The sequence below is a fragment of the Mya arenaria genome, chromosome 7 (genome assembly GCF_026914265.1).
Source record: "Mya arenaria isolate MELC-2E11 chromosome 7, ASM2691426v1".
Taxonomy (NCBI): domain Eukaryota; kingdom Metazoa; phylum Mollusca; class Bivalvia; order Myida; family Myidae; genus Mya; species Mya arenaria.
The window spans coordinates 42782370-42809021 of NC_069128.1; the positions used below are offsets into that span (position 1 = coordinate 42782370).

General features: G+C 37.1%; 1 protein-coding gene across 4 annotated transcripts; it reads right to left on the reverse strand.

Annotated features, from left to right (window-relative positions):
• Nucleotides 1-771: 771 nt before the first annotated feature.
• LOC128241768 (multiple epidermal growth factor-like domains protein 10) lies at nt 772-26246 on the reverse strand. 4 transcript variants are annotated; one of them, XM_052958849.1, is made up of 12 exons: nt 26203-26246; nt 25868-25911; nt 21015-21531; nt 20101-20253; nt 16971-17135; nt 16020-16151; nt 14673-14804; nt 7343-7453; nt 5178-5303; nt 4452-4568; nt 2677-2733; nt 772-1845 (listed from the first exon to the last, which is right to left on the reverse strand). In XM_052958849.1, exons 2-12 carry the CDS (start codon nt 25886-25888, stop codon nt 1577-1579), a joined length of 1800 nt encoding a protein of 599 aa, XP_052814809.1. In that variant the 5' UTR covers nt 25889-25911; nt 26203-26246; the 3' UTR covers nt 772-1576. The 4 variants fall into 4 exon arrangements, with proteins under 4 accessions (XP_052814809.1, XP_052814807.1, XP_052814810.1 ...); XM_052958847.1 differs by lacking the exon at nt 26203-26246 and having other exon boundaries at nt 25868-26025; XM_052958850.1 differs by lacking the exons at nt 25868-25911; nt 26203-26246 and adding an exon at nt 24949-25075.
• Between the last annotated feature and the right edge of the window lie 406 nt (nt 26247-26652).

Consider the following 26652-nt stretch of genomic DNA (forward strand, 5'->3'; position numbering starts at 1 on the left):
CCGCTGGAATAGCCCCAGAAGAGCGTTGTGTGAGCGCTGGTGAACACTTGTAATCGTTGGTGATCGGCGAAGAACGGTGGTCCAAAGAATAAAGTTTTGAACAAGCACAAAAGTTCTCATGGATACCAGCGTTCTTTAACGTTTACCTTTAAACGTTGGAAAAACGTTCGTGAAACGTTGTACGTACGCGTGCAACGTTCGGCTTTGTAAGACAGTCGTTACCCCAGCGAAACATTGCTGTTATCAATTTTTTCACAATTCTTACTTTGCAGTGAACGCCTCGCTGACGACCTGTTAACGACCACTGAACGGACCCCTAGCGCAGGCAACGTGTGAATAACGTCAAAGTCGTTAGTCACACGTAAGCCACACGCTCAACACGCTCATCTACTATTCTCTATGAAATCATTACTTTGTGTCTGTAGCACATCCAATCATTCTTCTTCAATTTTCTGACATATCCTGTGCAACAATTACTAACGATATCTTTGTGGCGACGAGCATTTCCTCTTTGAATTGTTTTTCTCCTCGTGATCCCAGCAGCCAATTGTATGAAACTTCGAACTGTTTGAATGATTTGATTGGCTAATAGTGATATTATCAGATAAATATTGACCAATCAATACGCAATTTGTCAAACGTTGGCCAAACGAGAAAGTTATAAGTTTTATACAAACATAGCTTTATTGCTGCAAAAAATGAATCAAAGAAGATCTACAAGCATAAAGAACTATTAAAGCCATCTACAATTAAAACAAGAAATCATAAAATTCCGACATTATTTTATTTTCCATTCTGGTAAAATACAATTAATAAGATAACGAGTGATAAATAACAATGACCAAATAACGAGTGAAAACATATTTAAATATCAGTCTCAATTATAATTCTATTAATATTGTGAACATCAGTTATAGAACCTTTCCAAAAATGTTTTCTAAAACACGATGCCATCGTCGGATACCCCCGACACACTACGCAATGCTTCGCTGTGTATAAAGTGTAACAGAAAAAGTACCCAGTGTGTGTATGTCACGTGATAATTTACGTCAAATATGCTACGCCAGAGGGCAACATTTTGCTTAAAATGAAGACATAAATCAAAGATAACTTTTTTTCTACTTCACCATTTTAAATGAAACAAAGGGCAGTCTAGCCACTTTAAGAACCACGCCTTTGTTTTATTACAGGAGTTTGATAATGAGATTAATTTCATCAAACACTTCGACAAACCTGTTTTCAAAGTAAGTAAAGTTGACATTGCTCCGTCAGATGGCCGTATTGTGAAAAGGTTTGTTCAAGTGTTTAAAGAAACTACACTCTCGGTCAAACTCAGGTAAAAGACCGAAGGCGGGGCTCTGTAAGCGGCGTCGACTGCGCTATATTTCATTTAAAATGGTGAAAAAATAGTGAAGTTGTCTTTGTTTAAAGTCTTCTTTCGAAGCAAAATATTGCCTTCCTGCGTAGCATTTATGACGCAATTTATCACATGGTATACACACATTGGTACCGTGGTTTCCGAGCATGACATGATGCAAGTATTTATCTTAACATCTGCAATATCGCCTGAGATGTCTTAAAAATCTCCCGCGTCGCCCGATCCATCAAATATTGACAAGTTATTAGAACACGAGTAATCTTCAAGGTTGTCATTGCAACACACTCCGTCCTCGAGTTGAATGCGCCATTCCGCTGTCCAATCACAAATGCAGAACCGCATGTCACATGACGGTAGGCCTGGTTCCCCGCATTCGATTAAGCGCACGCAAGCAATGCCTATTTCTGTGATGCAGGAATGCTCTGGATAGTTGGAGCCGGGTCCAGCACATTGAGTAGAGTACGTCCCTAGATGGTAACCTAGCATTAGTACATGAAAGGGACTCGCTCATTTTTTTTTTGTTAAATGCAATTATTTTTTTATGACTAAATAAGGAGTGACAAATCATTAGGAGTATTAAAATTACGATGCTGACGGCTGGAATCCTTCAAGAAATAATGATTTATGCTCAAATATTGACTTTGACATGCCCGTTTGTGTAAAGCGTTAGTAACGCGAATTAGCAAAAGGCTTAAGTTAAAGGTTAAGTTATCTTTATGTTAGTGTTTGAGTGATTGTGGGCGTAAGGTTTTGTTGTGAGTTCTTAAAATTGCCATTGAATGTACCGGCGTGGGTTCTCACCCCACTTAAACCAAAACATTTTTAATACTATAAGTGTTATTGTTTCTACAATTTCGGTATCGAAGAGTAAACTATATGTAAGTATCATCACCATCATCATCATCATCATCATCATCATCATCATCATCATCATCATCATCATCATCATCATCATTATTAATATTATTATTTTCATCATCATCATCATCATCATCATCATCATCATCATCATCATCATCATCATCATCATCATCATCATCATCACCATCATCATCATCATCTTCATTCATCATCATCATCATCATCATCATCATCATCATCATCATCATCATCATCATCATCATCATCATCATCATATCATCAACATCAACATCATCATCATCATCATCATCATCATCATCATCATCATCATCATCATCACCACCATCATTATTATTATTATCATAATTATAATTATTATTATTATTATTATTATTATTATTATTATTATTATTATTATTATTAAAGCCTTTTCTTACCCCGTGGTTCACATTGTCCATTTTCACTGCAGAAATACTCTGGCGAACAGTCAGGACCTACAACAAATCACCAGTGTATCAACACACAGTACGGACCTACAACAAATCACCAGTGTATCAACACACAGTACGGACCTACAACAAATCACCAGTGTATCAACACACAGTAAGGACCTACAACAAATCACCAGTGTATCAACACACAGTACGGACCTACAACAAATCACCAGTGTATCAACACACAGTACGGACCTACAACAAATCACCAGTGCATCAACACACAGTACGGACCTACAACAAATCACCAGTGCATCAACACACAGTAAGGACCTACAACAAATCACCAGTGCATCAACACACAGTAAGGACCTACAACAAATCACCAGTGTATCAACACACAGTAAGGACCTACAACAAATCACCAGTGTATCAACACACAGTAAGGACCTACAACAAATCAGCAGTGTATCAACACACAGTACGGACCTGCATAAATCAGCAGTGTATCAACACACAGTAAGGACCTACGACAAATCGCCAGTGTATCAACACACAGTACGGACCTACGACAAATCGCCAGTGTATCAACACACAGTACGGACCTACGACAAATCGCCAGTATATCAACACACAGTACGGACCTACGACAAATCGCCAGTGTATCAACACACAGTACGGACCTACAACAAATCGCCAGTGTATCAACACACAGTACGGACCTACAACAAATCGCCAGTGTATCAACACACAGTACGGACCTACAACAAATCGCCAGTGTATCAACACACAGTACGGACCTACAACAAATCACCAGTGTATCAACACACAGTAAGAACCTACAACAAATCACCAGTGTATCAACACACAGTACGGACCTACAACAAATCACCAGTGTATCAACACACAGTAAGGACCTACAACAAATCACCAGTGTATCAACACACAGTACGGACCTACAACAAATCACCAGTGTATCAACACACAGTACGGACCTACAACAAATCACCAGTGTATCAACACACAGTAAAGACCTACAACAAATCACCAGTGTATCAACACACAGTACGGACCTACAACAAATCGCCAGTGTATCAACACACAGTAAGGACCTACAACAAATCGCCAGTGTATCAACACACAGTACGGACCTACAACAAATCGCCAGTGTATCAACACACGGTAAGGACCTACAACAAATCGCCAGTGTATCAACACACAGTACGGACCTACAACAAATCGCCAGTGTATCAACACACAGTACGGACCTACAACAAATCGCCAGTGTATCAACACACAGTAAAGACCTACAACAAATCACCAGTGTATCAACACAATACAACAATATTTTCAAACAACTTATGAACAAACACCTTGTTATCAATACAATGCTACCTGTAACATAAATATTCACAACAAATGATAAATATCATTGAACCCATAATTAACGGTATTTATCCACTATATTTGATCACGCCTCAAACATAAATGAAGCAACGCCATTGGTCTATGACTGGTCTCGCGGTTAGCAAGCGGTTACCCCATATTTTTTTCCATATTTGGTCATTAATCTTTAGAATGTACCAAAATGGCGTTTATATTCCGATTCAGATGAATACATGAAACATTTCTCAGATAGTGTTGACGTATTGATTAACTAAGCAGGTTTTCGACGTGATATATATTTAACGGGGTTTGTAAGTGACCCGATAAGACAAAACATAAAAAAAAGTTGTCAAAACGTTCAATCTGTGAGGGTGCAGCTTTAAAGCACTTACAGCAAAGAAGCGGGTCCAGCCGAGCAGTTTCAAAATAACATTCACACTGTCCTAGTTCACAAGCAATGTCGTTAAGGCCACAACATGTGGCGTCAGGGATAGAATCACAGTCTGGACCTAAAATATAGAAGAAGTATATACATGATGTTTGTGTTATCATGATACGCAGCCTTATAAGGGACAATCTTATTCAAAATCAAAACATACACATGTATAACAAACATAGATTTTGAGCGATAAAACTTTAACTACTTACTTAATAAAGCATTTAATAAAGAAACTATTAATTTCTGATAACAAGATAATAACCATGTATTTCATAGCTGAAAACGCAAAAGTATTTAATGATTGGTGAATGCTAAAAGATTTACAGTGCTTTACTTTCGTCGCATAGGGTAGAGATACTGTGTTTTCTGCACCTTTCTTTCAAATCAAACTCCGTATCCTCAATAAGAACCATTTTCATTGACATTTATTTATCTCATTGTATTGTATTAACTGTAGTAAATCTTATTTGGGAGTAAGAGTGCTTCTTTAAGTTTAGTTTAACTCCCACCCACCCCTGTGAGTTCTTGCTTAATTTTCAATGATGGCGGTTACCACATTTAGCATATGTTATGTCAGACAACTATTTCAACGCTAGCCTAAGCCTTCGGTTACAACCAAATATGAAAAAAGACTAGATGCGTTGATTATTAAAATGAAAATACAATGATTTATACTCACAGCAGACTAGAGGATATCTTGAAGCTTCCTCGAAATCACATTGGCATTCACCCGCAAAGCATTCCCCGTTATTGTATTCTAGCTCCGTACAACAGTGGGAGTTTGAAACTGTACTGCAGTCGTCACCTGCAGCCATTTGTATTAAAGTTTTTCAATTATTTGGATTAGTCAAAGTTATCCGTAAAGTGTTTTGATTGGTCAATACTTTCAAAAAAAAAATCAAATAAACCAATGAAATAATTTCAATATGCAAACTCGCCAAAAGATTACCTGTGGTCAATTTAACCACGATTGAGAATAGACCCGAAGTATAATGGAGCAGGTGTTATCAATCGAGGAAAAAATATGTGCACTTTAAAAGATATACAATGTTATCCCTAAAACCCTCACGGGCTAGGAATCTACGTTAATTAAATCTTTTTAATCGGTACCATTTTTGTTACTGAAAATGGCGTCGTTAGGTCCTGAAAGCCGAAAAGGTGTCGTTATATTGACAAATTGAAGGAGCACAATTCACGAACCGACAGTCAAATAAACATTTTCGACCTTTGTGACCTAATTAAAAAGTTCACAGCGACAAGAAAGATACCAATTTGAATGTTTTAATAATTCACATTCTGTGGGTGGCACTATTGTTAAGATGATTAAAGAATATCTTTTCAAATACATATTGTTTTTCTCGAATTTGAACGCACTTGCTCCATTATATTTGTAAATACTACTGCTACTACAGCTAGATTATCATTTCATTTCTTAGAAATCAGTAACCTTAATGCTTGCTACTTTATCATATTATTTTATCCCAAAAACGAAACTTTATCATGTCAGACATTATAGAACACAAACTATAATGAGAGTTATATATTCCAATTATTATATAAATTATTCGAAGTTGAAACAATTAAATGGCTACAACAGAACCTTCATCATACTCAAAGAAAATACGAGTAATTAAAAGAGAACTGAATAATAATTTCTAATTTCCCTTATTTTTATTTAACGCGTTCATGTTGTACATACGAAGCGCGAATTTCGTTTCTACGCGCTACCGTTTCCACAAAATCTGGTCACTGTTCTGCACATTCTATGGTTACTAGAACCGCCTATGCATATTTGATAAGCTTTTCTATTACATATTCGGTCCAGTCTGTCCAGGAAAACAGGATATATCGTCGCCAGTTTGTATTTGGATTGTGTACCTTTGCGGTTGAAAATAATGATTCAATTCACTAGCATCTACGCATAGCTCGATAGATCATGTTATTTTGGTGATAACCCATTTTGGTGGACGAAAACACTTAGGAAATCTATGTTTGTTACTGAATTGTCCGAACTGCGCAAACGCGGAAGTTGATATGTCAACTGACTGGCTCCCGTTTTAAATCCATTTGATAAATCAAAACCGAGTGCTAGTACCAATTAAGGAAACTACAACGCGTATAATATCGCCAAGGGAAGCAAGTCAGCCGTGGGTTTCGGAAAATGTGGAACAGGGGTTAGATTGTGACAAAACTACCAGCTAATGAAAATGATTTGTATTAAACTTGAAAATTTCATCTCATTGTAAAATGAGATTTTAATTATGATTCAGTTCTACTTAAAAAACAATAAGTGTTGTTGTTGTTGTTGTTGTTGTTGTTTTACTAAAAATGCACAATTTGGTTTTCCTACAGACTCGGACCCAAGCACTTCATATCAAATCGGTATACGAGAATTTAATATTTCATTTAAAAACGTGGTATGTCCCTAAACGTGAACTTATCGAATCGGTGTACGAGTGTTTTTTTTAACTCAGTTAAACACACGATCTGTTCCTAAAATATCACATCGAATCGGTGTTTGAAAACATAATCCATCTTTTAAAATCGTGTTATGTCCATAAAACTTAAAAATGATTCGGTGTTTGAGAACTTAATCTCACATTAAATCGTGTTCTGTCCCTAAAACTCCATATTGATTTAAAACTTGTTATATCCCTAAAACTTTATATCGATTCCATATTTATGAGCTTAATATCTCATTTAAAATCTGGTTCTGACCCTAAAACTTCATATCGAATCCTTGTACAGGAGCTTTTTATCTCATGTAAGTGTTCTGTCTCTAGAACTTCACATCGAATCGGTGTACAAGAGCTTAGTCTCCCATTTAATATCATGGAAACTTACAGCATACTTCAGTGTATCCATATATGATGGCGCCATGCTTGCAGTGGCACTTTCCAAGAGGACAGCCTACACCATTTAGACAACACTCTTGCCCATCAGAACAGTGATCACCTGTTGTAAAATCGCTGTGTTATTGAAATGCAATGCTACCACATGGATAACAAAACAATGGCAAATGCAGGGACAACAAAACCTTGGAAACAACATGAACAACGAAAATAAAACCTACAGGGATAACATAATGGAAACTACAGGGACAACAAAATAGAATCAACAGAGACAACAAAACATTGGAAACTACAGGGACATAAAAGATAGAAACTACAGGGCCAAAAAAAGAAAAACTACAGGGACATCAAATCTATGGAAACTACAAGTGACATCAAATCAATAGAAAATACAGGAACAACAAAATATAGGATACTATAGGGACAACACAACAATGGGAACTACAGGGACAACACAACAATGGAAACTACAGGGACAACACAACAATCGAAACTACAGGGACAACACAACAATGGAAACTACAGGGACAACACAATAATGGAAACTACAGGGACAACACAACAATGGAAACTACAGGGACAACACAACAATGGAAACTACAGGGACATCAAAACAATGGAAACTACAGGGACAACACAACAATCGAAACTACAGGGACAACACAACAATGGAAACTACAGGGACAACACAACAATGGAAACTACAGGGACAACACAACAATGGAAACTACAGGGACAACACAACAATGGAAACTACAGGGACAACACAACAATGGAAACTACAGGGACATCAAAACAATGGAAACTACAGGGACAACACAACAATCGAAACTACAGGGACAACACAACAATGGAAACTACAGGGACAACACAATAATGGAAACTACAGGGACAACACAACAATGGAAACTACAGGGACAACACAACAATGGAAACTACAGGGACAACACAACAATGGAAACTACAGGGACAACACAACAATGGAAACTACAGGGACAACACAACAATGGGAACTATAGGGACAACACAACAATGGAAACTACAGGGACAACACAACAATGGAAACTACAGGGACATCACAACAATGGAAACTACAGGGACAACTACAGGGACAACACAGCAATGGAAACTACAGGGACATCACAACAATGGAAACTACAGGGACAACACAACAATGGAAACTACAGGGACAACACAACATTGGAAACTACAGGGACAACACAACAATGGAAACTACAGGGACATCACAACAATGGAAACTACAGGGACAACACAACAGGGACATCACAACAAGTGAAACAACAGGGACATCACAACAATTGAAACAACAGGGACAACACAACAATGGAAACTACAGGGACAACACAACAATGGAAACTACAGGGACATCAAAACATTAGAAACTAAAGGGACATCACAACAATGGAAACTACAGGGACAACACAAAAATGGGGACTACAGGGACATCACAACAATCGAAACTACAGGGACATCACAACAATGGAAACTACAGGGACATCACAACAATGGAAACTACAGGGACAACACAACAATGGAAACTACAGGGACATCACAACAATGGAAACTACAGGGACAACACAACAATGGAAACTACAGGGACAACACAACAATGGAAACTACAGGGACATCACAACAATGGCAACTACAGGGACAACACAACAATGGAAACTACAGGGACAACACAACATTGGAAACAACAGGGACATCACAACAATGGAAACTACAGGGACAACACAACAATGGAAACTACAGGGACAACACAACAATGGAAACTACAGGGACATCACAACAATGGAAACTACAGGGACATCACAACAATGGAAACAACAGGGACATCACAACAATGGAAACTACAGGGACAACACAACAATGGAAACTACAGGGACAACACAATAATGGAAACTACAGGGACAACACAACAATAAAAACTACAGGGACATCAAAACATTGGAAACTAAAGGGACATCACAACAATTGAAACTACAGGGACATCACAACAATGGAATCTACAGGGACATCACAACAATGGAAACAACAGGGACATCACAACAATGGAAACTACAGGGACATCACAACAATGAAAACTAAAGGGACATCACAACAATTGAAACTACAGGGACATCACAACAATGGAAACTACAGGGACATCACAACAATGGAAGCAACAGGGACATCACAACAATGGAAACTACAGGGACATCACAACAAAGGAAACTACAGGGACATCACAACAATGGAAACAACAGGGACATCACAACAATGGAAACTACAGGGACATCACAACAATGGAAACTACAGGGACATCAAAACATTGGAAACTACAGGGACATCACAACAATGGAAACAACAGGGACATCACAACAATGGAAACTACAGGGACATCACAACAATGGAAACTACAGGGACATCACAACAATGGAAACTACAGGGACATCAAAACATTGGAAACTAAAGGGACATAACAACAATTGAAACTACAGGGACATCACAACAATGGAAACTACAGGGACATCACAACAATGGAAACAACAGGGACATCACAACAATGGAAACTACAGGGACATCACAACAATCGAAACTACAGGGACATCACAACAATGGAAACTACAGGGACAACACAACATTGGAAACTACAGGGACATCACAACAATGGAAACTACAGGGACATCACAACAATGGAAACTACAGGGACATCACAACAATGGAAACTACAGGGACATCACACCAATGGAAACAACAGGGACATCACAACAATGGAAACAACAGGGACATCACAACAATGGAAACTACAGGGACAACACAACAATGGAAACTACAGGGACATCACAACAATGGAAACTACAGGGACAACACAACATTGGAAACTACAGGGACATCACAACAATGGAAACTACAGGGACAACACAACAATGGAAACTACAGGGACATCACAACAATGGAAACTACAGGGACATCACAACAATGGAAACTACAGGGACATCACAACAATGGAAACTACAGGGACATCACAACAATGGAAACTACAGGGACATCACAACAATGGAAACTACAGGGACATCACAACAATGGAAACTACAGGGACATCACAACAATGGGAACTACAGGGACAACACAACAATGGAAACTACAGGGACAACACAACAATGGAAACTACAGGGACATCACAACAATGGAAACTACAGGGACAACACAACAATGGGAACTATAGGGACAACACAACAATGGAAACTACAGGGACATCACAACAATTGAAACTACAGGGACAACACACCAATGGAAACTACAGGGATATCACAACAATGGAAACTACAGGGACAACACAGCAATGGAAACTACAGGGACAACACAACAATGGAAACTACAGGGACATCAAAACAATGGAAACTACAGGGACAACACAACAATGGAAACTACAGGGACAACACAACAATCGAAACTACAGGGACAACACAACAATGGAAACTACAGGGACATCACAACAATGGAAACTACAGGGACAACACAATAATGGAAACTACAGGGACATCAAAACAATGGAAACTACAGGGACATCACAGCAATGGAAACTACAGGGACATCACAACAATGGAAACTACAGGGAAAACACAACAATGGAAACTACAGGGACTTCTAAAATGGAATCTACAAGGACATAAAACAATGGAAACAAGAGGGGCATCAAAAATGGAATCTACAGGGATATAAAGCAATTGAAACTTCAGGGACAAGAAAAGAATGGAAACTACAGGGACAACAAAACAGTGGAGACAACAGGGACAACACAACAATAGAATCTACAGGGAAATCATCACAATGGACATTTACAGGGACAACAACACAATAGTGGAAACTACAGGGACAACACAACATTGGAAACAACAGGGACAAACAAAAATGGAAACTACAGGGACATCACAACAATGGAAACTACAGGGACAACACAACAATGGAAACTACAGGGACATCACAACAATGGAAACTACAGGGACAATACAACAGTGGAAACAACAGGGACAAACAACAATGAAAACTACAGGGACCACACAAAAATGGGGACTACAGGGACAACACAACAATGGAAACTAAAGGGACAACACAACAATGGAAACTACAGGGACATCACAACAATTGAAACTACAGGGACAATACAACAATGGAAACTACAGGGACATCACAACAATGGAAACTACAGGGACAACACAACAATTGAAACTACAGGGGCAACACAACAATGGAAACTACAGGGAAAACACAACAATGGAAACTACAGGGACTTCTAAAATGGAATCTTCAAGGACATAAAACAATGGAAACAAGAGGGGCATCAAAAATGGAATCTACAGGGATATAAAGCAATTGAAACTTCAGAGACAAGAAAAGAATGGAAACTACAGGGACAACAAAAAAGTGGAGACAACAGGGACAACACAACAATAGAATCTACAGGGAAATCATCACAATGGACATTTACAGGGACAACAACACAATAGTGGAAACTACAGGGACAACACAACATTGGAAACAACAGGGACAAACAAAAATGGAAACTACAGGGACATCACAACAATGGAAACTACAGGGACAACACAACAATGAAAACTACAGGGACATCACAACAATGGAAACTACAGGGACAATACAACAGTGGAAACAACAGGGACAAACAACAATGAAAACTACAGGGACCACACAAAAATGAGGACTACAGGGACAACACAACAATGGAAACTACAGGGACAACACAACAATGGAAACTACAGGGACATCACAACAATTGAAACTACAGGGACAACACAACAATGGAAACTACAGGGACATCACAACAATGGAAACTACAGGGACAACACAACAATTGAAACTACAGGGACAACACAACAATGGAAACTACAGGGACATCACAACAATGGAAACTACAGGGACAACACAACAATGGAAACTACAGGGACATCACAACAATGGAAACTACAGGGACAACTACAGGGACATCACAACAATGGAAACTACAGGGACATCACAACAATGGAAACTACAGGGACATCACAACAATGGAAACTACAGGGACATCACAACAATGGAAACTACAGGGACATCACAACAATGGAAACTACAGGGACAGCACAACAATGGAAACTACAGGGACAACACAACATTGGAAACAACAGGGACAAACAAAAATGGAAACTACAGGGACATCACAACAATGGAAACTACAGGGACATCACAACAATGGAAACTACAGGGACATCACAACAATGGAAACTACAGGGACAACACAACAATGGAAACTACAGGGACATCAAAACATTGGAAACTACAGGGACATCACAACAATGGAAACTACAGGGACATCACAACAATGGGAACTATAGGGACATCACAACAATGGAAACTACAGGGACATCACAACAATTGAAACTACAGGGACTTCTTAAATGGAATCTACAAGGACATAAAACAATGGAAACAAGAGGGGCATCAAAAATGGAATCTACAGGGATATAAAGCAATTGAAACTTCAGGGACAAGAAAAGAATGGAAACTACAGGGACAACAAAACAGTGGAGACAACAGGGACAACACAACACTAGAATCAACAGGGAAATCATCACAATGGACATCTACAGGGACAACAACACAATAGTGGAAACTTCAGGGACAACAAAATAATGGAAACTACAGGGACAACAAAACAATGGAAACTACAGAGACAACAAAACAATGGAGTCTACAGGGACAACAAAACACTGGAAACACCAGTGACAACACAATAGTGGAGATAACAGGGACAACAAAGCAGTGTAAACAACAGGGACAACACGTCAGTGGAAACAAAATGGACAACACGTCAGTGGAAACAACAGTGGAAACAAAAGTGGAAACAAAAGGGACAACACAACAGTGGAAACAACAGAGACAACACAACAGTGGAAACAACAGGGACAACACAACAGTGGAAACAACAGGGACAACACAACAGGGACAACACAACAATGGAAACAAAAGGGACAACACAACAGTGGAAACAACAGGGACAACACAACAGGGACAATACAACAGTGGAAACAACAGAGACAACACAACAGGGACAATACAACAGTGGAAACAACAGAGACAACACAACAGGGACAATACAACAGTGGAAACAACAGAGACAACACAACAGTGGAAACAACAGGGACAACACAACAGTGGAAACAACAGGGACAACACAACAGTGGAAACTACAGACACAACACAACAGTGGAAACAACAGAGACAACACAACAGTGGAAACAACAGGGACAACACAACAATGGAAACAAAAGGGACAACACAACAGTGGAAACAACAGGGACAACACAACAGGGACAACACAACAGTGGAAACAACAGGGACAACACAGCAGTTGAAACAACAGGAACAACAAAACAATGGACATCTACAGGGACAATAAAACAATGGAAATTAACAGGGACACCCGAAGTGGCCTAATATGCATCAAAAATTCAATAACAAACGAGAGAGACACAGTGACAATGCCCCAAAAAAAACAATAATGCCACCGAAAAAGAGGTTTTTCTTCCACTCCAGATATGTAGATCCAAATGTTTGGCCATGTTGAAATTCCTTATCTCCACATGGGCAAAGATAAAAAATATTCGTATGGAACTCCTTTTCAGCACACAATTACTTCTTAAAGAGCGTCGTCTGTAGCACCATGGAAACCTTGTCCTGTGGCAATCTATGACAACCATGAATTATCACATATCTTAACGCGAAATATTTTCACTACGCACAGAAGAGTTCCAGTAAAAAATACATTTAAACTTTATACTGTTTTTATTGGAGGGAGAAAAATCATCTACCATGGCCTCTCATGTAAGATAATTTCCTCCCTTACCCGGTAAACATCGTTTCCGCAATACACCTTACGCTTAGTAGCTAGGTTGGTATTCTATATTGGTCTTAACTGGATCTAAGAACGAAATAGCTAATCAGATTGCTTGTTATTTATAACTGACCAATAGAGTGAATGAAGTCAATCATGTATGACCATAAGATTGACTTAAGTTACATATTGAATACCACCCCAGCAGGTTGGGGTCTTACACGAGCGGCCATGGGAGATCCTAATCGGATTGTCGTTCGGTCAATCCCGTCCGCCCGTTACAACGCATGACCTGGCCATATATTAAACATCAACATACAACATATTACATGTTCACCAACATGTTTTTCATTTATGATCATACTTACAACACATGACACGATCGCCGATGGGTTCAGTCCATTTCTATTTATAGCGAAATGCTTCAACTTACAACATACAACAGGATCGCCAGCAGGCGTGGTCCCAGGAGGGCATTTGCACTCTCCATGTATACACCTCAAGTGTCTGTTTATATCACACGTGTCGTCATAGCGATAACAAGAGTCGCCGTAGTGTTTTCCAACTGTTGTAAAAAACAACAAAACCTTGATTTATAGTGATGTTTTCTATACCTTGGATTTCAGATCGAATATGTACCGATGTTTTCTATACATTATTTACTATACCGACGTTTTCTATACGTTATTGGGTTTCAAATAGCATGTATACCGATGTTATCTATACATTATTGGATTTCAGATAGCATGTATACCGATATTTTCAAGACATTATTGGATTTCTGATCGCATGTTTACCGAGGTTTAGTTCAGATCGCATGTTTACCGATGTTTTCTTTACATTGTTGGATTTCAGATCGCATATATACCGATGCTTTCTATACATTCTTGGATTTCAGATCGAATGTATACCGATGTTTTCTATACATTATTATGTATACCGATGTTTTCTAAACATTATTGGATTTCAGATGGCATGTAAACCGATGTTTTCTATACATTATTGAATTTCATATAGCATGTATACCGATGTTTCCTATAAATTATTGGATTTCAGATCGCATGTAAACCGATGTTTTCTATACATTATTGAATTTTAGATCGCATAAATACTAATGTTTTCTTTATATTTTTAAATTTCAGATCGCATATATACCGATTTTTTTCTATAAATTATTGGCTTTTAGATAGCATGTTAACCGATGTTTTCTATACATTATTGAATTTCAGATTGAATGTATACCGATGTTTTCTATACATTATTGAATTTCAGATCGCATGTATACTGATGACTTCTATACATTATTGGATTTCAGATTGAATATATACCGATGTTTTCTATACATTATTGAATTTCAGATCGCATGTATACCGATGTTTTCTATACATTATTGGATTTCACATCGAATGTATACCGATGTCTTCTATACATTTTTGGATTTCAGATAGCATGTATAGTTGTATACCGATATTTTCTATACGTGTTTGGATATCAGATCGCTAACCTGTTTCTAAAAGTCTTCCTTCTGAAACTTTATTTAACAAGACGTCTACAAACAGGTGTCTTCTCTATTGATAAGTATGAACAATCATGATTGCTTCTTGGGCTTCATTAAACATTATATGACAACTATTATAATGCTTGGTACCAAAGGTTTAGATAAGATATTATGTTATCTTACAATAACTTACATCAGATTAGGAGAGCATTTTCCAGGCTTATACATAAATATATTTTAAAAACTACTTGTATTCACGTATTTTGACACAAGCTCCCATACCACACATGTGCCCGGCATGGCTATACTGCAACCTTCTGTCTTGACAATAACAGTAACCATCCACACACTCGATGTCAGCTTCTACACAAGTATCGGGCACACTAATACATGCTTCGCCCCACTGGTCAGAACCTGAAACATATACATTCACAATCTAATGCAAGTATTTATAAACGATAATTTTCCTCGAGCCACAACCCGTATTTAACATCAGTTTGTTTCTCAAACTTGGCTGCCAGGTAAGTACAGTAGTCAGGGCAAGGCATCGCAGGTTTTATTACCGGCCTAGGCGAATCATGTGTGTTTGGTTGATGGCGCGTTTCCACCTAGGCCGATAAATTGGTTCCTAATTTTATTTGCATTTTGAAAAAGTATCCAAATAAATTCCATATTGCCACTAGGTGCATCGATTCCCTTCACAAGAGCACCTACCAGCCAAAGAGTGGCGTTTGAATGGCTTGTTTCACACCATCGTCGGATACCTTCGATACATTTCTACCATATGCTTCGTTGTTTACCTTGTGCGATTTGGATACGAAAATCTCGTATTCATGAATAAATAATGTGGCAATTGCACTGGTTCCGCAGATGCTTTCCCCGTATACAAAATATTCTGACGAAAGGCGGGATTGAACTGGGTCTACCTTTTAAGTACGAACCCTTTGGCAGCAGCCAAGACCACTCGACTGGGTTGGCTACTGATACTTACGGATGTCTTTCTTGCCTCATCCATATTCATTTAAACAATTTCTGTCAGTGCATTGCCCCATGGTATCTATGAAGTATAACGGAATTAAATACCGCGGTTGCCGACGATTGCTTAACATTCGTTGTTAAAGAAAGTTTAAACCTGTTCACTTGCGAGTTTATGATCAGAATAACTTGATATGATGGCTAAGCGTAGGCTAGGTTAAAAAGGTATAAAAAGTATAATTCCTATTTTACGCTTACGACACTCTCCGTTTACATTTACGGTTCTTGGTGGACACTCGTCCTCACATTTGCCATTTCTACAGACCATGGAAGAAGGACATCCAGTGTTCTCGCAGTCGTCGTCCACACATTTGCCATCTCTACAGACCTTTGGCGAAGGACAGCCAGTATCCTCGCATCGGTCTGCAAATTGTTAATTGCATATCAAATAATTTTGTATCAAAGTGGACTGAAGAACAAGGTAATCTGGAAGAAAAGTTTTCACACAATACATAAAAGAACACCTTTCTTACCCAAATTGTTCGTTAATTAGTTACATCTCAATCTGCTTTAGTGTCTATTAGCCTTGGTCAGTGTGCCTAAGTTGAAGTAGTTCGTAAAGTTTTATAAAACGGTATAAATTAATTGAAGTGTTTTGACGTGTATTTTGTAAAGCTACGTTTAAATTGATTGCCAGTAAAGCGTATCATTGCATTAAAATTAAGATTTCAAGTCATTAAGTTTAACTGCTAAATTGAAATTACTACACAATCTACTTGCAGCGTAGTTAAATGTTAATTAATATTTCTGACAATGTAAACCGTCACTATGGAAAATGGCAGATGGGCTCGTCCCTGTAGATTCCATTTTAATATATTTAGACTGTTCAATGACAATGCTCGTTTATCAAGCCATCGCTTTCTAAACGGTATTATATTTCCTTAAGACTAAATGTTACACTTAATTGTATAATAATGTAATGACAACACCCCCGAGTCATTATCATAACTTAGATATCACATGAATGCATTGAATATTGAATTTATGTGTTGCAACAGCTTTGCCACAGGTGAGCTAAACGACGAACAGAAAGTTATCGTAACCTTAGACAACCACGTCTTTTGAAAAGTGATATCCAGGTAATTCACTTGTCAAAAGATGCTTAATCCATATGGTATTCTTGAACTTAGTTAATAAACCAGACATTATCGTTAAAGCATCGATCAGTGTAGAATGATTGTCCACAAAGGTCTCTCAATTGAAAATGGGTCGGACATTACTTAATGTCATTATAGTCCATAATTAAGAAAGGTTAGGTTTCACGGACGCTCAATTGAAAATGGGTCCGACATGTTTAGAGACTATACTTAGGGTCATTAGTACATAGTTAATTACCAAAAAATCCTTTCTTATCAGGTGGACAACAGTTAGAATGTCATTTTGTTTCAACATTTGATCGAAACCTCCGCTGAGGCTACTTATATCTCTTACCCTGGACAATAACATAGTCGGGTGCTTTGGAGAAAGTCCCCAACCATGTCAACAGCGTACTATTTTTTCGAACTTGTCCATGTAATTATTTGAACGTTTGGTGTCTGAGGCCAACTGGTGATATTCCACTGAATATATTTCAATATTATTGTAGACGTCAAAGCTCCCCATTACGTCTCACACCCATTGGTAATATCATGTCCCGTCTAGATGCAGACTAATCGCCATTTATAGTTATGACGTAATCTCTCTTAAAAAACCTACACACGAGATAGTAAAATTTGCTGCCACGATGCTGACTGATCGCCATTTATAGTCATGACGTAATATATCTTAAAAACCTACACACGAGATAGTTAAAATTGCTGCCAGGATGCTGACTGATCGCCATTTATAGTCATGACGTAATCTCTCATAGAAACCAACACATGAGACAGCTAAAATTGCTGCTAGGAAGCTGACTGGTCGCCATTTATAGTCATGACGTAACCTCTCACAGAAAACCTACACACGAGACAGTTAAAATTGCTGCCAGGAAAATGACTGGTCGCCATTTATAGTCATGGCGTAATCTCTTATAAACCTACACACGAGACAGTCAAAATTACTGCTAGACTGCTAAACGATCGCCATTTATAGTCATGACGAAATCTCTCATAAAGACCTACACAAGAGACAGTCACAATAGCTGCCAGGATACTGACTGATCGCCAATTATAGTCACGACGTAATTTCTCATAGAAACCTACACATGAGACCGTTAAAAGTTGCCAGGATTCTGAATGATCGCCATTTATAATCATGACGTAATCTCTCACAGAAAACCTACACACGAGACAGTTAAAATTGCTGCCACGATGCTGACTGACCGCCATTTATAGACATGACGTAATCTCTCATAGAAACCTACACACGAGACAGTTAAAATTGCTGCCACGATACTGACTGATCGCCATTTATAATCATGACGTAATATCTCATTAAAACCTACACACGAGACAGTTAAAATTGCTGCCACGATACTGACTGACCGCCATTTATAGTCATGACGTGATATCTCATAAACACATACACAAGAGACAGTTAAAATTGCTGCCAGGATGCTGACTGATCGCCATTTATAGTAATGACGTAATATCGCATAAAAACCTACACACTAGACAGTTAAAATTACTGCTAGGATGCTGACTGATCGCCATTTATAGTTATGACGTAATATCTCATAAAAACCTACACACGAGACAGTTAAAAAAATTGCTGCCACGATGCTGACTAATCGCCATTTATAGTCATGACGTAATATCGCATGAAAACCTACACACGAGACAATAAAAATTGGTGCTAGGCTGCTGAATGATCGCCATTTATAGTCATGACGTAATCTCTCATAAAAACCTACACACGAGACAGTTAAAATTGCTCCTAGATTGCTGACTGATTGCCATTTGTAGTCATGACGTAATCTCTCATTAAAACCTACACATGAGACAGTTAAAATAACTACAAGGATGCTGACTAATCGCAATTTATAGGCACTACGTAATCTCTCATAAAAAACCTACACACTAGACAGTTAAAATTGCTGCCAGGATGCTGACTGATCGCCATTTATAGTTATGACGTGAGTTCTTATGAAAACCTTCACACGAGTTAAAAATACTACCAGGATGAGTAAAACCCAGATTTTTAACTTGCATTTTTGAGTTTTTTCTGCATGACATGCCCATATCACATATTCATCTTTTCAATATAGGTATGTTTTTATGATAAATATGCTGTATACGAAGAACCAGCGAGGCTTGTATTGGGCCACGAACGTGTTGAGTTTCAAAGGGCATGGATCGTATAGGAAACTTATGAGATAAGGAGAGTATGAGAAGCTTGAAATAGTCCCTACCTTGCGTGCATATCCATCCTGTTCCATCAACGTGTATAAAGTCCCATCCATTTATGCACGTACACACCTTTGTGTTATACTGGCTGTTCCAACTACATTCGGCATGTGGGTCCTTGCAGTACGGGGAATGGAAACAGTCGTCACCTATTTCACCTAAATCGAGCAAAATATATTAAAGTATTGTTGTCCGATTTTCTACATGTAGTAATCCGTTAACTGGGTGGTCCGCATGTTACTGCAAAATATCGTAACATCAATAAATCTAAATAAGAATTAGCTTTTACCATCTAAAAGAGCCGGTCAAATGCCTTTTCTGAAACTTATACCATGTCTTCAAAGGATATATAAACATAAAAAACAGGCCGATCAAAAGGCCTTGTTGTTAAGGTACCTGGCGCCTCAGATATCGCTAATCTTGCGTTGTTCAAAATTATCCACTCAACTCAAAAGCCGGTCAATATCTAAAAAAAAACTGACTAAACTGATACAAATTTTGGATAACAATCAAGCAATAATACCTTATATGTTTCAGTTATGATAACATTGTGCAGTAATGTTTCAAGAAAAAAATGTCAGAATTTTCCGGTTTGTCAGCAAAATAAAACTACATGAAAAATCTAACCTTTCAAGCATGATATAATATGCTTAATATGTAAAACTAATTACTTGAATTACAATAACTATTTTGCTCCATATTTATATACTCTAGAAGCAGATAGGCTATTTCACTTTTTGGAGTTTATCACCCAAAAACGTGAACATCAAGAAAATTACCCTTTTTTCTAGAATTCTTCCAAAATCTTTTGTCATACTATACGGTCCTCACCTCTTTCTCAACAAAATCTCTGAGGAGCCAAATGCCTTAAGGAAGATTTAAATTACATATGAAGGTTTTCAATTAAGTGTTTTCAGACCTGTTGATGATGGAGAAGCAGGAGAATCTACTGAACAGCTCTTGGTCGTGTCTGTATCTGTACCCGAAAAACTGCTCGTCTCATATGCATGGGAGCTAAGCTGAGGCGGATTCAACTTAACAAACTGTTTTTCTTTCGGTTTTGTTTGTGCAAAAGTTGAGCTTGACATGGAATTGTCTGAACTTTGTGAACCACTCGTCTCAGTTGATTGCGAAAAAGTACTTGAGGAGGAGCCAGAAGAGGAATCATGATTTGCGCTGGAATCACTTGTAGCACTAGAGGACGTGTGGGTTGATTGTGATTTTTTACTGCTTGATGATGAGGTACTGCTTGAAGTGCGCGTGTTGTCACTCGATGATGACCTACTTCCTGATGTGTCAGATGAAACTATGGTTATATCGTGGCCATAATAGTCTGAACCGCTGTAATCGCCTCCATTATGTATTGTAATATGCAGTTTTCGGAAATCACTGTTACTTCGAACCAAATTCGAAATGAAAATTAATTGAAAGAGCACCTGAAATGAATTGATGTAATGCGAGTTATTAGTGCACGTCTACCGATTTAGTCATATGCTTGACTGTTAGTAAGACAAACATAGAAAGTAAGGTGTACAGTTTATTTTTTTATAAATCTCTGAATCAATTGAAGTAATTCGTACAGTTCAAATACATATACACTTACAAAGTTACAAGATACGTGATCTTTATCTAAAGTCTGATATATGAAAACGGAAACATTAGCTCAATGAGCTACATATATTTCCGACATGGATAACAAGCATACATAGCAACAAACATGTACATGAACTGGTGACTTGGAAAAAAGTATATGGCAATAGGTAACGTATTGAACACGTATTTACAATGACCAATTCTAATTATATTCATGCAAACAATTAATTACAAAAAGAAAGGTGGATAAGAGTTCTGAATACAATGATTACATCAACTTGTTTTCTCGGTTATAGGGCCAGTCAAAACGCGCACGGTTCCGCTAGTTGACACACCACTTCAGAATGGTTAGATCTTTCAAGGGTATAAATGAAAGGGGGGAGGGTCAAACTCTAGGTCACTGTTACTAAAAACAAGAAAAATGCCTTCCGCCCAATAACTTTAGTTACAATTGATAAATAGTAATGAAAGTTGGTGTCAATGTAGCTAATGTAAACAGCTAGCTTGGGATTGCTTTTGAGGTGGGCTGAGTCAAGGTCAGGGTCACTTTTACTGAAAAAGAAAAATGGTTTTCGCTCAATAGGTAATTCTAGGATCGTTGGAATGCAATGAACTTTGGTGTGCACGTAGCTTTACTGAAGAGCTAGCTTTGGATTGCTGTTGAAGGGAGTTGGGTCAAGGTCAAAGCCACTGTTCCTTAAAGAAGAAATATGTTTTCCGCTCAACAGTTTTTGTTAGAATTGATGGATAGTGAGAAAAGTTGCTGTGTAGGTAGCTAATGTGAAGAGCTTCATTTAGTTTGGGACTGCTTAAAGGGGGTGGGGTCGAAGTCAAGGTCATTGTTACTAAAAATAGAAAAATGGTTATCGCCCGATTACTTTAGACGCAACTGAACAGCAAAAATTGACAAATTTTAAACACAAAGAATCGCACACATCAAACACTCATAATTACTTTAAATAAATTGGGTACCAATACTACATGTACCGCCTTTAAACAGTCGAAAAAGGAGAACATCACCAGGGGTTTAACAAACTCAGTGTGTGTATACCACGTGATAAATTGCGCTCGAAGCAAAATATTGCCTTCCGACGTAGTATTTATGACACAATTTGTCACGTGGTATACACACACTGTTCTTATCACCTTGTTACGGTAAAAAAAATCATAAACTTACCGAGGATTTAAACCGGGCATTAGTTACTCACAAGATATATGACATCACTTTTTATCCATTGGAACAGTCAGAAAACCACATAGGAACTCATTTCGGGGGTAAAGCAGTGAATTGCATTCAGGTGTTAACACTATTTCCAATATTAATGACAATTATTCTAATCGCTCTGGCAGGACACACGCATAGGAACTTAAAAAAACGGGTCTGTGAGCACCCAACTGCACAGAGGCACCAACCATTATCCAAGCATGTACATACTGCATCACTTACAATTGCCTTGGAACGGTCAGTAAAATCAAAGATGGAACTAACTTGGGGTAAAACCATTTTAACAACCGTTAGATTAAACACATAAGACTCTTTTATATCAAGTGTATACAGATCATATAAATATAAACCCGTCTTAACTCAAATAACAAAATTGTTTTTAACCATTTAAAATATCTTTGACCATTAAAAACTGAATACGCAATCAGATATTTCAAAAACATGATGAAGTTATACCTATATTATGTTTGCATAATTTCAAAATAATGATCAAGTTATACCTATTTAATGTTGGCATCATTTCAAAACCATCATCATTTCCAGACCATGATCAAGTCATACCTATTGAATGTTGGCATCATTTCAAAACCATCATCATTTCGAGACCATGATCAAGTCATATCTATTTAATGTTTGCATCATTTCAAAACCATCATCATTTCGAGACCATGATCAAGTCATACCTATTTAATGTTGGCATCATATAAAAACCATGATCAAGTTATTCCTATTTAATGTACGCATTATTTTTAAAGAAAAAACATGATCAAGTTATACCTATATAATGTTGGCATCATTTCAAAACCATGATCAAGTTATACCTATATAATGTTGGCATCATTTCAAAATAATGATTAAGTCATACCTATTTAATGTTGACATCATTTCAAAACCATGATTAAGTCATACTTATATAATGTTGGCATCATTTCAAAACAATGATTAAGTCATACCTATTTAATGTTGGCATCATTTCAAAACCATGATCAAGCCATACCTATTTAATGTTGGCACCATTTCAAAACCATGATTAAGCCATACCTATATAATGTTGGCACCATTTCAAAATAATGATTAAGTCATACCTATTTAATGTTGGCATCATTTCAAAATAATGATTAAGTCATACCTATATAATGTTGGCATCATTTCAAAACCATGATCAAGTCATACCTATATAATGTTGGTATCATTTCAAAATAATGATTAAGTCATACCTATTTAATGTTGGCATCATTTCAAAATAATGATTAAGTCATACCTATATAATGTTGGCATCATTTCAAAACCATGATCAAGTCATACCTATATAATGTTGGCATCATTTCAAAACCATGATCAAGTCATATCTATATAATATTGGCATCATTTCAAAACCATGATCAAGTCATACCTATATAATGTTGGCATCATTTCAAAACCATGATCAAGTCATACCTATATAATGTTGGCATCATTTCAAAACCATGATCAAGCCATACCTATTTAATGTTGGCACCATTTCAAAACCATGATTAAGTCATACCTATATAATGTTGGCATCATTTCAAAATAATGATCAAGTCATACCTATATAATGTTGGCATCATTTCAAAATAATGATCAAGTCATACATATATAATGTTGGCATCATTTCAAATTAATGATTAAGTCATACCTATTTAATGTTGGCATCATTTCAAAATAATGATCAAGCCATACCTATTTAATGTTGGCATCATTTCAAAATAATGATTAAGTCATACCTATTTAATGTTGGCATCATTTCAAAATAATGATCAAGTCATACCTATTTAATGTTGGCATCATTTCAAAACAATGATTAAGTCATACCTATTTAATGTTGGCATCATTTCAATAAGTAGCATCAACTGGATAATCAAAATAAAGAAGATTAACAAAGTATAGCACACAGTCTATTTGAAACCAGTAGCTTAGCAGTTTTCAACACGTCCATTTTGCAATGACATTTGATACCATACTTACAGCAGTTTTCAACACGTCCATATTCCAATGAAATTTGATATATACTTACAGCAGTTTTCAACATGTCCATATTCCAATGAAATTTGAAACTTTGACCTTGACCTTGATCCTAAAGGGCCTCAAATGCAATCCCATGAAAAGTCTCCATAAACTCTTCCTATATACCAAGTTTGGTCACTATATGTCAAACCTAGCAAAAATTATTTAGTACATAAGGTGACTTTGACGCTGCCCTCCAACCAGCCGGCCCAAACAAAGACACAAGTCATTCAAATAACTTGTTTTCCTTTTGTGAAAACCTGGCTAAGAATATAAAAATGTGCCTGTCAAAAGAAATAAAACGAGTCAATCAAGGGCCATAATTTGTATTTAGGATTAACTGGAGTTATATAACCTTATTGTAAGATGGTCGTCATTGATTAGGTAAAGGATTAAGTCAATTGAATGAAGGGTATAGAAGTTTTTAATTAAAATCCAAACTTGCCCTTCAACTTCAACCTGCCCTAAAACTTTCACCTTAGTTCCTAAGTCAATCAGGGGCCATAACTTGTATTAAGGATAATATGAAGTTATGTAACCTCATTGTGTGATGGTCCTGAACAACTGTGTGAAGTATTAAGTGAACTGAATGAAGGTATAGAAGTTATTAATAAATATATCAACCTGCCCTAAAACTTTAACCTAAGGTCCAAAGTCAATCAGGGGCCATAATTTGTATAAAGGTTAATATGGAGTTATCTAACCTCATTATGTGATGGCCCTAAACAACTGTGTGAAGTATTAAGTGAAGGGTATTGGTCTTTTAAGTGAAAATCCCAACTTGCCCTAAAACTTTAACCGGAAGCCGACACCGACGTTGGGGCGAGTAGTATAGCCCTCCTTATTCTTCGAAGAGTCGAGCTAATAAAAAGGAAAATAAGGAAAAAGTAGGAAAAATTAGGACCGCTTGACAGCCTGACAATACTTACAGCAGTTTTCAACACGTCCATATTCCAATGAAATCAAATTATTCCTGAAATGCAAAATCTGATTTTAATGCTCGCCATTTTCACAATAATGCTTGGTAAGATACTATCCATTTTATTCCTACATGTATTGATATTAAAACCATTAATAACTGTCACCCATCTGTCGCTTATATAATGAACGTCATTTAGAAGTCGTTAAAATTAATCTAAGGAGTGTTTATTCCATCAATAAACTAGCTTTAAAATAATACTTTGTTTTTTTATATATATATATTTCGATAATGGTCTGTTGAAGAAAAAATGTTATTCAATTTATTATAAATACATAATCATACCATTAAGAAGTAAATAGCAGAAGTTATTATCAAGTTCTAATGTAAACTAATTTGCAAACAGTCTGTTACTTAAACTGTAATTTATGTGAATATTGAAAAGGAACATGTATACATATAATTATATCTATACTTATATATTTTAAAGTTTGACTCTCACAGGTTAACTGGTTTGAGAACTTTTGTTTTGTCTTGGAATGAGACATTTTTTTGCGTATCTGAACACCAGTGAAACAAAACTGCTGACATTATAGATCAGATCGCAGTTTTTTTTATATTTATGTTCAAAATTAATGATTTATGGCTAAAAGTGTTACTTACATCATAAAACATCAATTTTTGATTACCGTATAAATATGAAAACCAGTGATTTGATTTTTTGTCAGCTGTCTTATATCACTGGCTTCCATGCATTATCACAAAAATTGGCTCGTTCCAATACAAAAAGTAAAA

Coding starts and splice junctions, on each gene's coding strand:
- LOC128241768 (XM_052958849.1), bottom strand. CDS start 25,888: ATGGACGTGTTGAAAACTGCT. Junction 17,136..20,100: donor AGGATGGATATGCACGCAAG/GTAGGGACTATT, acceptor AACAATTTGCAG/ACCGATGCGAGGATACTGGC. Junction 5,304..7,342: donor TGGATACACTGAAGTATGCT/GTAAGTTTCCAT, acceptor AAATGGCTGCAG/GTGACGACTGCAGTACAGTT.